Below are 16,932 nucleotides of genomic sequence, written 5' to 3'. Positions count from 1 at the left end.
CTCTCTCTCTGTGAAGCAGCCTGGAAGTGTGAGTGTGTGTTTGTTTGACTGTACAGTTTGCGTGGACACATTTTTCCAGCAGGTGCTGTGTTTGATTAAGGTTTGGGTTTGTCAGGCCTGGCCTCATGCTGTGACTTTGCTTAAGGACAGCTGTGAGCGCAGCTGTGCATATGTGTGTGTTTTTCCATGTGTGTTTGGGTGGCAGGGGGTGGGGGGCTTTCATGTGTATGTGTGAGGTGTGTGTCTACGTGTGCATGTACCCGTGTAATATGCGTGCAGGTGAATATGATCACGCACATTTTGATTCAAACTTACCACAGTAGTTTTCAGCTACATCGATCGTTGATGACAATCAGTGGAGATAAACCACGGCTCATTTTCTGCTCTTAAAATCCAATCAGGATGATAAAGTGATTTCACCTGGCTAGAACTAGTTCACACTTTCCCCTGTGCTGATGATATGACTTACTGAAATTATGTTAGCAGTCATTTTATGCCAAGGCCCAGCAAGTTTTGCAAACACAAAATGTATTTCGCTCCCAATACCTTTGGCCACGGCTGTGCAGTATTTAGTACCCCACACTGCATAACACATGGTTTCACATGATTTCACCTCACTGGGATATTTCAGCTACTCATAATGGTATTTGACCAGTATTCTGTTTCTTAGAGCCCAAGTGTCTCGGAGTGCAGGCATGTCTGGTTGTGTTTACAGAGTTCTGCTCAGTACATTAGTCATGCAAGAGCTGGGTTCACACACAAATAACCCCCCCCCTCTCCCCCCGCCACACACACACAGGCGTGAGCGCACACACATACAGAGTCTACAGTGGGAGGTTTCACCGCTTGCTAGTTTCCATCAAAACAAGTTTTGGGATTTCCTCAAACTCTGCCTCTTTCAGTCACCGCTGTAATCAGGTCAGCTCAATGGCACTCCTACAATATGCTCTTCCTCTCCACCTCCGCTTCACTTCCTCCTCTCGCCTTTCCCCTTCTGTCTCTCCCCTCCCCTCCCTCCATCTCCCTCGTTTTCTCTCCAACTCAGGCTGAGCCAGGTTAGACCTGCTTATTATGGGGTTGCCATGCAAACAGAGCTGGGAAACACTGTGGTAACCAAGGAGAGGAGTCCAGAGTACAGATGGCATCTGTGTAAGATGTGATCAGAACAGAGAGAGAGGGAGAGAGAGCGAGCGAGAGAGAGAGAGAGAGAGAGAGAGAGAGAGAGAGAGAGAGAGAGAGAGAGAGAGAGAGAGAGAGAGAGAGAGAGAGAGAGAGAGAGGGGGGAAGAGACATACAAAGAATCCATTAGCCTTCTGTGTGGTGTGTGTATCTGTAGCAGATTGTTTCAGGTGGGTGTCCAGCTGAAATCTTCAACCACCTTACACACATGAGTTCAGACACCCTGCTTCGACGACAATGTCCCCCTCATGTCCCTGTCTCCCTGTCCCCTGCCTCACAGGTTTTCTGTCGCTTTCTTCCTGTCGTTCTGTTTCCTGCCTCCCTGTCTCCCTGCCTCCCTGTCTCCCTGCTTTCCAGTCCCCTGTCTCCCTGTCTCCCTGCCTCCCTGTCTCCCTGTCTTCCTGTCTACGTTGCTTACAGTCAGGGCTGTGGCAGCACTTCCCAGCTCAGCGTCTCCGATTCCTGAGATGGAGACAACTCCCATGGAGTGGGCTCCAGCAATACCGTCAGCTGGCAGGGAAACCCACATACTCTGTCCTTGGGAGAGGGGGTGAGGCTGGCGCCACTGCCTGGAACAGGCGTGGCGGAGGGGGGGCAATTCTAACCTGTTGATGCCCTGGCAACAGCCATGCCACCCCGGAATCTGTTTATAGAAACTTGCCTTCACTCCTCTCTTTCTCGCTCCCTGACTCCTCTCATCTTCCAGTTCACCACAAGGCAGGTGAACAGAGTGCCAAGGCCAGGGTTGCTTTCAGCAGTGGCCTGCTGTCTATAAAATTATAACGGACAACTGGAGCCAGTTGTCTGTGGCTTTCATAGTACAATAAAAACAATACATCATTAAATACATATTATTTCCAGTCCCTGGAGTAAATCTCCAGTCCTTAACCCTGACCCCATCTTTAAGCCTCATCCAGAAAGCAATGTAAACCTTTGCTGACTATAATGTGCAAGAGTAGGTTGGAACAGCATTAGGACAACCTTGGCTAGTTAGGATCAGGGAAGGTTTGAGGGTCTTTTGAGTATATCCTGTGCCTGGAAGTAAGCCAAATACTTTGATCTCAACTGTGAAACCTAGCCCTTAGGGTAAACGGTGAGGGAGGTGATGTCTGTGGTGACCCTGTGTGACCCGATGGAAGGATGCCAGGACAGAAACACTTCCTGCCAGGAATGACCCATAATGCTCTGCACAGGGCACATGAACACTGTCAGTCACATGTGACAATCCAAACAGTCTTTTGTTTGTCTTCCTACCAATGTAATATAGATGATAACTGATGCTGTCCAGACTTTGGTTTACATTAAAATGTGAGAAAATAACTAATAAAAGTAGTCCCTCAACTACTCTGTCAGGATGTTCTGCAGAGGTTATGACTTGCAAACACATTTGGCACATACTGCTTTAGAGGACAACATGTTCAAACATGTAGTGTGTGTGTTTGTGTGTATGTGTGTGTGTGTGTGTGTGTGGTGCAGAAACAGCAGAATGTGGAACACAGGTGCTGGAGGTGTGTGTGTGGATGAGGGTGTGACACAGAGCAGATAGTCTAGTGAGGGATTCTCCAAATCTCTCCCTCCGTATCAGGTTCCATATCCTGTTACTATGAGCTAGTCACACACACTGACGCCTGGCCATGTTGTCGATGGTGACACACAGGCTTCTCACTTTTTACAACCAATACTGACATCTAGTGGGGATTCTGTGTAATAGTACATGCACACAGGGTGCGAATTACGGGGGGGGTTTGGGTTGTCTGACTCCCCTAATTTAAGACATCGACCCCCCCCAAAGGAGGTCAAAACAAGAGGTCGGGGGAGTCGATACACGCCCTGGAGAAGAAGTTGACCCCCCCGATTGTCATTACTCTGCATACACACCCGTGTGTAAACATGTGTCTGTCTTATGGAGTAACTCTGCTGATGTAAGCATTTGGCACTGCATCATTAAGAGTAAGTAGAGGTTGGTTGACAGGTTTATGGTAAAGATACTGGGACACACACACACACACACAAACACTGAGAACACCACTATGGTGGAGGAGAAGGGAAGATTGGGCTCGGATTATTTCTAACTGGTGTGGTAACTGACTGTACCTGGAACCTGAAGGCTTTGGCTGCCACTCAGATATCCAGGCTTTGGATCAGCCAGTTAGCACAGTTCTACACCACACCATACCATTACTGCAATATACACACACTAAGCAGACACTCACTGTGACACTATGATACACACATAATACACAGAGGTTGCAGCTGCCAACTCTGTTTTACTAGACTACCTAAGAATTCTGGTTTGAGAAAAATCAGCTGGTTGTAAATCATCTCGTTGGACACCCATATCCTCAAACATCTCTTTCAAGTCGTTTTTCACTCCTTCGCTCCATCCTCCTGCCCTCCAGCGACGTTCTCTGGATCCGTGGTGTATGTCTCCTCCCTGTTGGGACAGCAGGCCCCTGTGGTGGACAAGAGAGAGTTATGAGGCTGTGAGAGAGGCAGATGCCAATCGTTACACACAATACACACAGAGACATGCACACATACGTGTCAAGCTTTCTCCCTCTCTTTTTCCCCCTCTCTCTGAGCCTTTCTGTCTATCTCTCTCTTTTTCTCCATCTCTTTCTGCTCTGACACGCACAAAAAACAAAGGCAAGCACTTGTAGGTGATGCATTGTATCATACAGGGGCCAGTCTCAGACCTGATGATTGGCCTGTCTCCTGTCTCCACTGGAGGAAGGTATTGGTGGCCCCAGGGCTGGCTGTGGATTGGCAGTATGCGGAGCTGTCAATAACTGTATCGCCAACAGAGTCTGGAATCCAAGAGGTTTGGAGAATGCAGCCTTGTCTAGCTAGACTGTCTTAGTGGAGATTCATGTCACAAGGGAAATAGTGAACATCTCTCCAGTAGTTCTACACATATGCTTATTGGACGTGTATCTGTAGTACACATCCAATACAATACATGTGTTCATGGTACATTAACTCAAACAATGTTATGTTTTAATCAAATGTGATTTTCTGTTCTAATTTCCTTTCCTTACCTCTCTTTCTTTTCTTCCTTACAATACTTCTTTTTTTGCCACCAGCCCTTTCTCTCTCTGTCCTTTTCTTTTTCTCTTCATGGCATAAACCAAACTTAAACACCCACAAGCTCATTCACATGCCCATTAAGTCATTAGTCAATTATTTATTGACGTCTGGCCCCAAACATATCTGAAGATCTCCTAACGGGCTGTATTAGAGAGCCAGTGCTGACATGCCCATATTAGTCCAGGGTAGGATGCAACTCAAGCCTGTACTTGTTTCTCTATCTAGGTATCCCAGATGTCTCTGTAAATCTTTAGCAGCAGTGTGGGCTGTGTGGGAGGATTTGTGCGGAAAGATGTGTATCATTGTGTACCTGCTAGCATACTTTTGAATTGTATAAAGTATTTGTATTTGTATTTTGTAAATTTGCCCAATTCATAGTTGTGTGAATACAGGGCTATGCAAATGATTTACATCTGTGTGTGTGTGTGTGTGTGTGTGCCTGTGTGTACATGTGTGTTTTTGTGTGTGTAGGTCTGTGTGTGTGTTTGTGAAAGGGAGTGGGTGTAAAGAATCTTCACTGACTAAAATGAGAGTATTGACTGAAAGAAACCCCATTGGAAGGAAAGCTAGAGAGAGAAGAGAGAAAGGGGGGGGAGGGAGAGAGAGAGAGAGAGAGAGAGAGAGAGAGAGAGGGGAAGAGAGAGGGAGGGGTGGGGAGAGAGAGAGAGAGAGAGAGAGAGAGAGAGAGAGAGAGAGAGAGAGAGAGAGAGAGAGAAGACCCAGAGAGTAACAGAAGTGGGTGGGGGTTGTCATTGCTTTCTCATTTCTAGCTCTGCAGCTCTAGAAGTGGAGGAGGAGGAGGAGGAGGAGGAAGGGAAGAAAAATAAGTTGGTGCTTTAAGAGAGTGGAGGGCTTGGTTCAGTGCTCCGTTGCACCACAGTGTGTGCGTTTTTTTTTTTTTCTTCCTGCATGGGTTCCTAATTTGGGATTTGTTTAAAGCGTGTTAGCGTCTGGGAGACTTTGCCTTGCTTGGGAAGGGAATCCTGCTCCCTGATATTCACTCACAAAATGTCTGATTCCACTGTCAATGCTCACTTGGAGGGAATTATATCAGACTTTGAAGGTTAGTCATCTTTTTCTCCTTTTCACTCAATCTTTATGTCTTTTAGTAGAGTGCTTTTCTGCTCTTGCAAGACCCTCATTCAGCTGTTACACCAGGAACAGTGAAACATTCTCCTTGAGTTGGCTGAATTGTGTCCTTCTCATTTTGGGTGTGTTAAAGAAAAGTCAGTGTAGTGTGTTTCTAGTATCTTTTATGCACCCTTTCTATATTCAATTGGAAAATGCTCGCCCCCTTCCTCTCTCTTGCTCTGTAGCTGTGTTAAGCTGCGTGCGTTATCAGTACTGTGTGTGTGTGTGTGTGTGTGAGAGTGTGTCTGTGTGTGTCCAACAGGTCATGTGGCCATATGGTATGTCTGAGCGTGTTCAGAGCACAGTGTGCTATTGATTTAGCAACTCCCTAAAGCACACTGCACCGGTCAGTAGGAGAATGAGAGGGATGAGAGAGAGGGAGAGACAGAGAGAGAGAGAGTGAGAGAGAGAGAGAACCCACGAGACAGCAACTGACCACGGCTGCAAGGGTAACACCTGGCAGTCCTCCCCCTCTGTTCCTCCCTCCATTTCAAGGAGTTTTCTTCCCCCTTTTCATCTCCCCTGCCCCTGGCATCGATTCCCCCTGTCATCTCTCTCCTCCTCCCTCTCTTCCTCTCTCAGCACCTCGTCCATCCCCTGTTCATTCTCCAGCTGTGCGGGTTAGTGACAGGCTAACGCCTCTGTCTGCCTCTCACAAACACACGGCCATTAGGGACGCATCCACACTTGTCCTGGGCTCCTCTCTGTCAACACCAGCCAGCCTCTGGTATGCACTCTGCTGTGCTCATCCTAACCAGCCGCCTGACAGCCATCACCAATAAAACCCAGCGAGAGACCCTATAACAGCACAGAAACAAAAGACTAGACCTGGAAGGAGAAACATTAGGGGAAGATTATTTATTTTTTTGGCCATGTGGCGTGAAACTATTCTTTTGTATGTGGTCATAGCACTGGATGTAAGTCATGGCTAATGGGCTACTATTTTGGTTGCCAAGACCGTGAGCTGCTCCTGTCTTGCTGAATGGGGTCTGTGTGACAAGGCTCGGGTGATGTACGATTGGTTGCAAAGCAGAGAGGGTCTCACTGTCTAAGTTAGAGTGTGGAAACCCCTGTCAGACTGCTTATCTGATGGTGTGTGTGAGTGAGTCTGTGTGTGTGTGCGTGTGTGTGTGTGGATGGGATACAGAGGGCAAGCTTCTCTCACACAGTAGGGTGATGACCTCAGGCATGACCTCATCCTGACACAGCCCCTGGTGCTCCGATCAGGTCGCAGGGGCCTTCCGCCCTGAGGTCACTCCAGTGTGTCACACTCTCCGCATTCCCCCTGTTCTTATCTTCACTGAGGGCGGTGTTGTGTTGTGTAATTAAAAGGACTCCTGTCGTTTTCATTTCATTCAGTACTGCCGGTAGATAAAGATTTTAGGAGCAGAAGCAAAGTCTTTAATTCACTTCCACAAAGTATAACTATATTATGATAACATTGTATAACTTCATTTTAGGACCCGAGTCCCAGTGGTTTGCATATATTAGTTTCCACTGGATAAAGGCAGTCTCTCTCTTTTTCTATCTCCCTCCCTCCCTCCCTCGCTCCCTCCCTCTTTCTGTTACGTTGTGAGAGGCGTTTGGGCAGTCAGAGGAAATTCCACAGGAGGAGTAGATTTCTGTGGTGGGTTGAAAATGTCGGGTCTGGTAGACAGTGGAGTGAATATCCACCCAGCCAGACCTCTGTGTGCAGACCTGACAGGGGCTGGGCCGGTCCTGAATTCACATTTAACCCTGTCCTCCCTCACACATCTCATACACTTTTTAGTGGCATTTTGTTGTCTTTCAAATATAATTTCCATCAATGTCACTGATGCAGTTTGAAAGATAGGCTTTTTTGGTCAATTTACACACACAACAACTTACAAAAACAGTTCAATCTGTGTGACTCGACCTACTCTCTTTTGCTCTGGTAAAAAACACATATCCTATATCTGCATGTCCCTACCCCATTTCCCACAATTACCGGCCTCCTGTACTGCCTGAGTGAGGTGTGCCCCAAAAACAATAAAACACAACTAGTACAATAAACAAAATTACAACTGATTATGGTGAAACGGCTTCGACGCACTTCTTATACACTTAAGTAGGCTAATTGTAAACAGCGATTCAAGAAGAATGTTTTGGTATTTGTTTACAGATGTGTGCTACACTTTTCACAAAGTTGCAATGTTTAATCAGTAGTTATCCCATGGTACAATACACAGGATCAAATGTAACCTCCTTACCACAGTAAGGTTATGCTGCACATACTGCTACATAAACATATATGCTACATAGCTGCAAGTAGCTTGTTGCCAGCCAAACAGATGCTATGAATAACCCAATGGGAACATTATCTCAGCTTACAGGCTAGTTTTACAATGACAACAAAATGAAGGGACGCACCTCATTTTTTAGGAAATGCAACAGCTCAAAAGGCAAAAGTTAGACAAGATGTCATGGTAAAAATGTAAGGCTTCCAATAGAAAACCATCATTAAGCCAACTACTATTTAGCTGTGGCTATGTTTTTTCCTGAATAGCCCTTCAATCATTGGTTCCCTATAGGCACCAACATGCCTTCAAACTATACAGTACCCTGAAAGGTATTCTTAGAATAAATACATAACAATTCAAGCAATGTTCTTCGGGTTATTCTGGTTAATCAAGAGTCAAATGGATGTATGAAATACAGTGTAACAAATAAACTGTACTATGTAAATGTCTGGATTGAGTAGATTCACTTAAAGGTGGATTTGGACCTCGGACCTCTTGATAGTCAAATGCTCTACCACCGAGCTATAAACATCCCACATACACATACAATTCAACATCAGATGACCAATGAGCTAAAACCATCAATCAATCTTATTGTACATGTACATCCTATATGCAAGTTATTGGACGTTAAAGCCAGACTTAGGCTTTCCACTTTCCAGACTTTCCACACAAACACACTGGACTTTATTCTTAGAAGCTTTCAATCCACCATTAAAGGAAATAATCTGCACCTGAAGTGGATGGAGGCTCAACCAGCTATCTCCATCCTTATCAGAGCTATCAGCCTGCTTCTCACCAGCTAACACAGGTTTCCTGCTAGCATCAGAGTAAATAGGTACTGTAGCAACTTCAGCCATCCAGTTATAGAGAGAAAGAGAGAGAGAGAACAGTCAGTCTTTGTGTGCTGTACTCTACTGCTCTTTGTTATTCTCCCTCTAGGACACGTGGAGTGAAACCCATACTCACCCTCAGATTCGCCAAGACCTATTATCACTAGGCCAACACGCTAAGGCTAAAAACCACAAGGCAATGAAAGACTTCCTTTTGGTTGGTCTGAGAGAGACATTTATTTGCAATAGTTGGAGTACTTTTTTTCGTTTCTTTTTTTCGACAACGGTGAAGGAAGACTTCCTGAAGGATTTGGTCCTGCTATTATTTAAGGACGGCTTGTTCTTGTCAGTGTAGGGTCATTTGACAGATTCCGAGTTTGCTGAGGTGAATTATGGGGCTGGAGCTTAAACTTGACCGGGAGGAAAGAGAGGAGCAAGTTCTCCCAGGCTTCCATCCGGCCACTTTGCCATGGGTCACAGGGTGACTTTAACACAAAGCTTTCTGCCACTCATAAGAAGAACTTGCAAGGAGGTTGTGGTGCTTCTCCTAATGACTACAGTTTGGCTCTCTGCTGTATGGATCTGCTCATGAAACTCAAACCCAGTACCGTTGTTTTGAAAACAATTTTGTCCTCTGCTCTCCTCCCTTTCCCGTCTGGCTCACTCTCAGCTGAAATGTGCTCATGTGATGAGCGAGACCTCAGAACCAACCATCCATTGCTCCCATGTGTTGCTAATCTCCTGCATCATATATCATGCTTCGTTGCTAAATCGAGCAACGATATCACATGATTTTTCTTCTGTAGTTCCTGCATGGGTGTTGGAGATGTGAAGGGGAAATTGTATAATTTGTGTCCAGCTCAACATGATCTTTACAACATTGATCAGTATTACATTGTTCCCTTTGTTGGGGGAAAAAAATCGGAACTTCAGGTATTCTGAAATAAGTGCATGTAACAGACTGTTTGTCTGGGAGTTCCAGGTCAAAGCCTTAAAATAAAGAGGGGAAAGCAGGGAGGGAGAGATATGAGAATAAAGAAAGCAAACGATAGGAGAGTTGACATTTGTTTCACATTGGTTCTCATTATTTTAATCTAGCCTCTGCTGGGAGCCTTGTGATCACAGCTCCCGTTTGATAGCTCTAGATACAGCAGCCTGGGAGAATCAAACCCCCTGTCCTTGAGCACTGGAATACACAATAATACATTCACAAACAGACACTTGTGGACACAAACAGAAGGGTAAACAAGATTTATTGTACAAATAATTACAAAAACACAAGCTAACACACACACACACACAACATACACCCAAATCTGATCTAACAGTATGGCAAGACAATAACACAGCAGTGATTTAGGGGGGCCAATGGCTGATGTGCGTCAGAGCCTATGTGAGCCTGGCTCCAACCCGGGGACAGGAGACATTCTGTGTTTACCTTACAGCACAGCTGTGTACAGGGGGAGGGAGATACACACATAGTCCACATCTCTCACACTCGTACTGTAACACTACACACACACACACACACAAACACACACATACACTGAGAGGTCCTCTGTTCCAAGTCTCTCTGCAGTGGGGCCAGAACAGGCCCTCACACACACACATCCCTCCATCTCTCCTTCCATTGTATGGAGCACCACAAGGTGATCATTATATCACAAACTATCTGTTAGGATCCTAGACATTAGAATACTTGAGACACTTCAAATTATTGCTTTTCCTTGAAGTTGTCCTAAAATATGTCAAATTGTTCTTCTAGCGTTAAATGGACTGACATAATAAAAATACTATGGGTCAAATGTTCCTTCTTACTCATGACTACTTACTTAGCTATGCCCTTGCCCCTTTTTTACTGTGGCTATTTCAGACTGCAGAAGGCATTGTATTGAATCTACCAGTTATTATTTCCTAAATCTCCATGTCAGTTTTTGTTTCAATTGTTTAATGTCGTATTTTTTTTAGAATTGAGCTAAGCACTTTGTAACAGTACTTTTCTAAATCTGCGTGAGTTGTAGATCTATGATGAACCACCAGGAGCAATTAGCTGGGCAGTCAGTCTGTTGCAGGTCTAGATACCATGTTTGTTTGTGGAAGCCAGAGTGGTCTCTCTGACCCTGAGGCCTGGCTCTCCTAATCCCTGTCTTTCGTAGTGTTGGTGATAAGCCATATGGACATATGGATTGTCAATTCCTCTGGATGTAGTTTGTGTCCCAACATTATGTCACAAGAGGATTATTCCATCTGACAGTGTCTGACGTGATTTATCAAGATATTTATGCATGGTTATCTTTCCTTAACCAATTGCAGGAGTGAATCTCAGACACATACCTAGAGAAGATTGCAACTAATTCCAACTGGTGGCAGGGTTTCAACCTCTGCAAAGGGGGGACTCAGACACATATCTCTTCCACCCACTCATAACTACTGCTGACAGTTGGTCCAAATCCCTCTTCCTGTCTGTGGGAGGAAAGCTAACGTCTGTATGGACCAGTTGGCCATCACCTGTCCTACCTCGCTGACACACCCCCTGCTGCTTGGATACAGACACCCATTGTCCATAAATGAGGGGCTGAAACGCTCAAGGTTCCAAATGCTGACAGATCAGGAATTCCAGCCTGTCAATACCCATCATCAAGCATCCCATGACTGTAGAGTCTGGAGCCAGCTAGGCTTGGTAGATGAACCTCATTCTCATATTGTGAGTCATTCTTTTCCCCAACTCAAATTATCGTCGAGTTCTATGGCACCTCATAAATAGGAGTAACTCTTAGTTCTAACACTCCTGGTAAGCAGACGCCAGCTGCCACCAGAGATGTGATATTTCAGAAATGACCTGCTGAAAGGGAGTGAGTGTGCAAGAACAGTGGGTTCCAGAAGGGGGCCTTCTTCCACGCTAGTGGCTGGCTTCGTGCACCATGTCCCAGGTCTGACAGAGCAGAGCCGAGCCAGGTGACAACCCTCCCCCAACCCCCCCCCCCACACACACACACATTACAGGCCACTGTGTCTGGAGTACACTGGACAATCCTGAACAATAACAACTGGAAACTATGAGCCCACGGCTGGACTGGTGGCTTGGTGTGTTTGCTGATGGTGAATGACCTTAGGGCTCCATGGCACCTGGTGAGAGCTCTGGCATCTGGAATCCAGAGACTGAAGAGTGTGTGTACTGAATTAGCAGTTGATCTGGACGATTCCAGGAAAACTGCTGCAGGAAAGTTTAGATTTATGTATTTTTCCTAAATCACACATTGATATTTAGTATGGTGGGATGGTATGGTGGGATCTAATCAGGTAATTAAACTTGTGTAGCTATAGACTTCCAAACTACCTTTCGGGGGGTGCAGAATTGCCATTATCTATATCTGTTTATCCCAAAACCTTTCTGTATTTGGATAGAAAGTGCAAGAATTAGGTTTACTTTTTGTATAGACAAATAAGGGTATTAACAGGTACAAACTAAGGGGATAAAAGTAAATGTAAGACTGAAATTATTTAATATTGCTTTTTCAAATGTTTTATTGTTTGTTATTAAAATAGTACCATGTGGCTAAGCAATGCAAGGAACTGGTAAACTTACCAGTTCACCGACAGCTCAGCTGCGTAAAAAATAGAGTTTTGTTTCTTTTTTTTCTTTTTACACAATTAGACTGGAGACTCAGTTTCTATCAGACAAGCTAAATATAACAAGTGACATTCTGTTGAAATGCGCTTATCAAATTATAGACAATATAGAATATGCATCCAGACAGACATGAATATACAGCGCTGAATACATGAATACAGGATGCATGTGCAGGTCAGAAACCTACTCTGACAAACTATGACAGACAAACTTTTGTGTAATCCCAAAAAGATTTTGGGCTTCAGATACATCCTTACTACCTACAAAGTATAGCTAACTGTTACAGAATTCTTTCAGCTTTAATCCTTAAAGTCAGAACTGTCTCAGCTGCCTGTAGAGACAAGCTAGCTTTTAAAACACACTCCAGTTTCCCATACCCTGAGAGGACTGACTTATTAGCATCAGCTGAAACTGATTAGTAATCAAGGCAAATGTACCAGTTCCAGTTGACTCCTAGTTGAGTGTCTACCGATGTTACAAGATAACATATTTAACTAATTTTTGACCATTAATAACATTTTTATAGTTCAAGTACTACAATGCATGTTTTCTCATAGATAACATCCTTCATTGTCAACTTAGTCAGTTTATGGTCATCCTCTTGTTCAGTTTGGCATTTTGCATCAACTACAACTGTGGGAAACATTATATTTGGAAGAGGATTTATTTTCTGAAACAATGACATCATTGTCAAGATATGTCAAACGTGTTAAATCAGGTAATCTGTGTTTTGTGAAAGTTTAAATAGATTCTTAAACCAGGCTTTGGATTTAAATTTCTCTTTTGACTTGAATATGAACACATGATTACCTTTAGTTTCAAGCATCTTATTGGTATACTCTGTTAATGGACCTTGTGAAAAGGTTCACTGGAAAGTGGTGGCCTTCTTGTAGGGAATATTGTAAATGTCATTAACTACACCTATGCCGTTTTTTTTCTCCATTTTTTTTTTTCCAGCATTGAAGCGGTCCTTTGAGGTGGAGGAGGCAGACTCGCCCACACATCCCTTGACCCGTAGGACCACCAACCCCCTCCGCTCGTCCGCCCCCCTCCACTCAGCGGAACTTCCACGACGCCGGCTCTCGCAACTCCGACTACTCCTCTAGGACCTCATCGTTCGAGTCCTCCAACCCCCGCTCCCCCAAGGCCAGTCTGAGGCGCATGGAGCTGTCTGGGGGCCGGGCCCCTGACACCACCTCGGCTCGCCGGACCGAGATGTCCATCGAGGTGTCCTCCAAGCAAGTGGACAGCTCCCCCAGCCATGGCATAGCCCGCTTCGGCCTGAGAAGGCCTGAAGTCCAGAGCCTTGGCAGCCGGGCTTCTCCGGACAGCTTCACCTCCAGCTCCGCACAACGACGGGCGGAGATTAGCCTCTCCCGCCCCCTTGAGCCACCTGCCCCCCCGAGAAGGTTGGATTCCCAGCCCACCGCCACCTCTAGGATCCCAGAGCCCTCCCTGAGAAGGGCCGAATCCACCTCCCCCAGCCTGAGTCCTGTGGAAATGCCCTATAGAAAGTCAGAGGTTCCTGTGTTAAGACAGCCTGAGATGGCAGCCCCAGTCAGAGTGGCAGAGAACAACAGCCATCCCCCCCCAGTGCCCAGTGCCCCCCTGCCCAGTGCCCCCCTGCCCAGTGCCCCCCTGCCCAGTGCCCCCCTGCCCAGCCTGGTAGAACCTAGAGGACAGGGGACGCTGCCTGCCGTCACAGAGACCCCCATCGCCAGACCCACAGAGAGTAAGTCCAGATTCTTGGTCATCCTTCAGTCTTTTAAAAGCAAAATACAACGCTTTCACAAACTGTAACTTACCATATAAACGACATAAAACGTGAAATTCCCAGCATACCGTCATAGCTAACTTGAATAGAAAGCTATTGTTAGATTAAAAAATATATATAATTCTTTATTGGGGGGGGGGATTGAATGTAAGATCAAACCGTTGCGTCCGCGATCTTATTAAACCATATGCTGTCTGTAACTTTAATCCCTGCTGTCAGAGGTTGGTATGTGATAGGATCTGTGGCATAATGTTGCAGTTTGACTTCATACAGAAGAGTATCATCAGGAATTAGGAAGTGTGCTACACATTCAATTCAAATAACTGAAACAGTGCTGTAGATTGTCAACCATTTTAACTGGGCTGCCTTATCCTCAGGCAACAAGACTGTTTGGGCCTGTACCTATTACACAGGAAGATTAGTCCCATAGAAGATGGTTCTCCTCAAACTGTCTGAATGTCTGTGAATATAGGTCACAGTGATGAGAATCCCAGCCATGTCCCCTTGGTGAAGAATGGGCTCAGTCAAGCTCTATCCAACCATGACATCACTCTTATGAGGCATTGGGATGAAACAGAGTCTGGAAAATCATGGAAAATTATTGTAGTTTCTAGCTTTAACCTTTTTCAACAAAAAAAGACGGATGTCAGTGGTGTTTGGTTCAAACATTTTTCGTATCTGCTTAGTTCTTGAGGGAGTCAAGCAGGGATCTTTTCTATTAATTTTGTGTGGGGGTGAGGAGATGACTGGATAATTGTCATTAAAGGAAAGATGAAGTAAAGGCAGGTTTGGGGGCCCTTTCTCCTCTTCACTTGGCTTAGCATGAGGCTGCTCTGAATCTTGACCACAAGTGACTAATGCTTGAACTTTGCTAGGCCTTCCTTAGAGCTTGGAGATTAACTAAGGAGCTGGAGGGAAATCAGGTCTCATAACTTTGGGGTTTCTAAGGAGTGCATAAATAGACTTATAACTGTGACGGAAACCACAATGCACCGAGAAGTATGTGACTTGTGAGTCATGATGATGAAAGGATATGAAACTTTCAGCCACTGGATGTTTTTAATGGTTTATTATTTGTAAAAAAATAAATTAAAAAAATCTCCCCTTAAACCACAAAAAGAGCCTCTTAAGATGTTACCCATAGGAACATTTCCCCATGGGTCAGAGATTTAGGTTTGTGGTTGTAAGTTGTAGAGTACAGATTATGTAATGTTGATGTAGAGATTCCCCTATTACCATAATGCTTAAAAGGCCCAGATCGCAGAGGTACTCCTGAGAAGGTTTGATTTCTCACTTTCTGTGTTGTACTCTGGTTCCTGACAGTTGGTTTACTGAAGGGGCTATCAGGTCAGGCATCTCTTCTGAAGCAGTTATGTTGCAGCCTCTGGGTAGTGTGGTCCTAGTCAGCCATTGGCAACTGATAAGTGTGACATTCCAAATCTGGAGTCCATAAATGTGTTGCATATAAATAGCAACTCTTCAGTTTTCTGCTTGTAGGCTTGTTGAGCTCTTTTCGTATTGTGCTCTTCATCACTTGATTTGACAGACACCATGTTGACTGTTGCTTATTGAGCGGTTCATCATTGCTCTTTCCCCTGACGTTACTATAGATTGCTGACGGGGAACTATCAGAAAGCAGCTACAGGGTTCTTCCTCTTTGTTTATACCATGATCTTAGTGGATCATAGAGGCTGCTTGCTTTGATTGGCAGCAAGGTAAATTGCCACGGGAGTAGAAACATCTGGAGACATTTGAAACTGGGTGATTTGAGGACTTTTGGTGTTTGAGTGATCTGTCCAAGAGCCCCCTCTTCTGACCTGACCCCTCCACAACTACTCGCCCCTGTCTTCTGATTGAGGTAGGAACCTTTTCAAAGGCATGACAGGAAGGAACATGAAAGAACAAGACGGTTCCAAAATCTGAACAGAGGGGTAGAATGAGCCGGGTGGAGATGTCAGTAGAGAAAGACAGTGGGAAGAGAGGATTAGGGAAGAGAAGTCCTCTTCTGTCACATTTGTATTTGATTATAACCCCCCCCCCCCCTCCACAGCCCCCCTCAGCCCCTTGTGTGGAGGTGGAGATGTCAACTAACTCAAACCAGCCTATCTGAGAGACCAGAGAGAGAGAGAGAGGGGAGCATGGGGGGAATAGAGAAGAAGGGGAGAGAGAGACACAGATTTAGATGAGAGCGGATCAAGTACTAAAAGGGATAAGTGTGCACATGTGGGTCAAATGGATGCCTGGTTTCCTGTAAGTGAGAGCTGGGCTGGAAAAAGTACTGGAGAAACAGGAAAGCAACAACTCTTTTCAGAGGGTGGGAGGGGGGGTGGTGTGCAGTTACACTTCAGACTTCTGTGCATTGCCAATGTTATTACATTTTTCTAGACTCAAGTCTTGTCTTGTGTCTGGAAGGTTTTGCAGTTTTTAGAGACATGATCGTCCTGGACACAGTCACCATTTCAAGCTTTAGCTAGATACTGTCGAGTTTATAACACTGGAATGTTCGGAACCTTGCCCTGGAGGGAACAAGTTTGCCAACAGTAAATTAGGTTATGGAATTAGGTGTTAGTATGTTTCCAAATCTCTCAGCTCTGGTACCCTCAGTGTTCTTCGCAGTTCTGTGTCCTGTGGGACTGTAGCTGCCATCTCAAGTGCATGGCTGAGTTACTTGCCAACAGAGACTGTGTGTCAGACCTCTTTATTGCTTTGTTAAAGTATGACGTTCCTGTGGCCTTAAGCCACCATGACAGTACTGTATATCACAGCTGTTAACACCAGTGGGACGTGAGCGGAGGGCCAATCCTGAAAGGGAGGTTCTGAAAGTAAATCTTGTCAAGGTGACTTTATTGACAACAATTTGGGGCAAAAATTACCATGTGAAAGGTTAGCATAAATTGTGTAGTTGTCAGCAAAGCAGAGTGATGAGTGCCGAAGCTAGGCTCGTCTGCTTGTTTGTTTCCGTCCATGGATTTTGATTAGTCATGTTGAGGTGGGGGGGGTCTTTGTGTGATGGTGCTTCAACAGGATGTGATCTCA

At 45.2% G+C, this 16,932-nt stretch overlaps 1 protein-coding gene across 1 annotated transcript in view; it reads left to right on the top strand.

Moving 5' to 3' along the window:
- Positions 1 to 16,932, top strand: part of LOC124478984 (neuronal-specific septin-3-like) — a 48,104-nt gene that overhangs the window by 13,191 nt on the left and 17,981 nt on the right. The window contains 2 exon segments of the mRNA XM_047037426.1: positions 13,080 to 13,167; positions 13,169 to 13,854. Coding sequence (XP_046893382.1) covers positions 13,080 to 13,167; positions 13,169 to 13,854 — 774 coding nt within the window.

Source organism: Hypomesus transpacificus, chromosome 17, assembly GCF_021917145.1.
Source record: "Hypomesus transpacificus isolate Combined female chromosome 17, fHypTra1, whole genome shotgun sequence".
NCBI lineage: Eukaryota > Metazoa > Chordata > Actinopteri > Osmeriformes > Osmeridae > Hypomesus > Hypomesus transpacificus.
The sequence above is the reverse complement of the archived record's forward strand: the minus strand, read 5'-3'. Positions and strand labels throughout refer to the sequence as shown.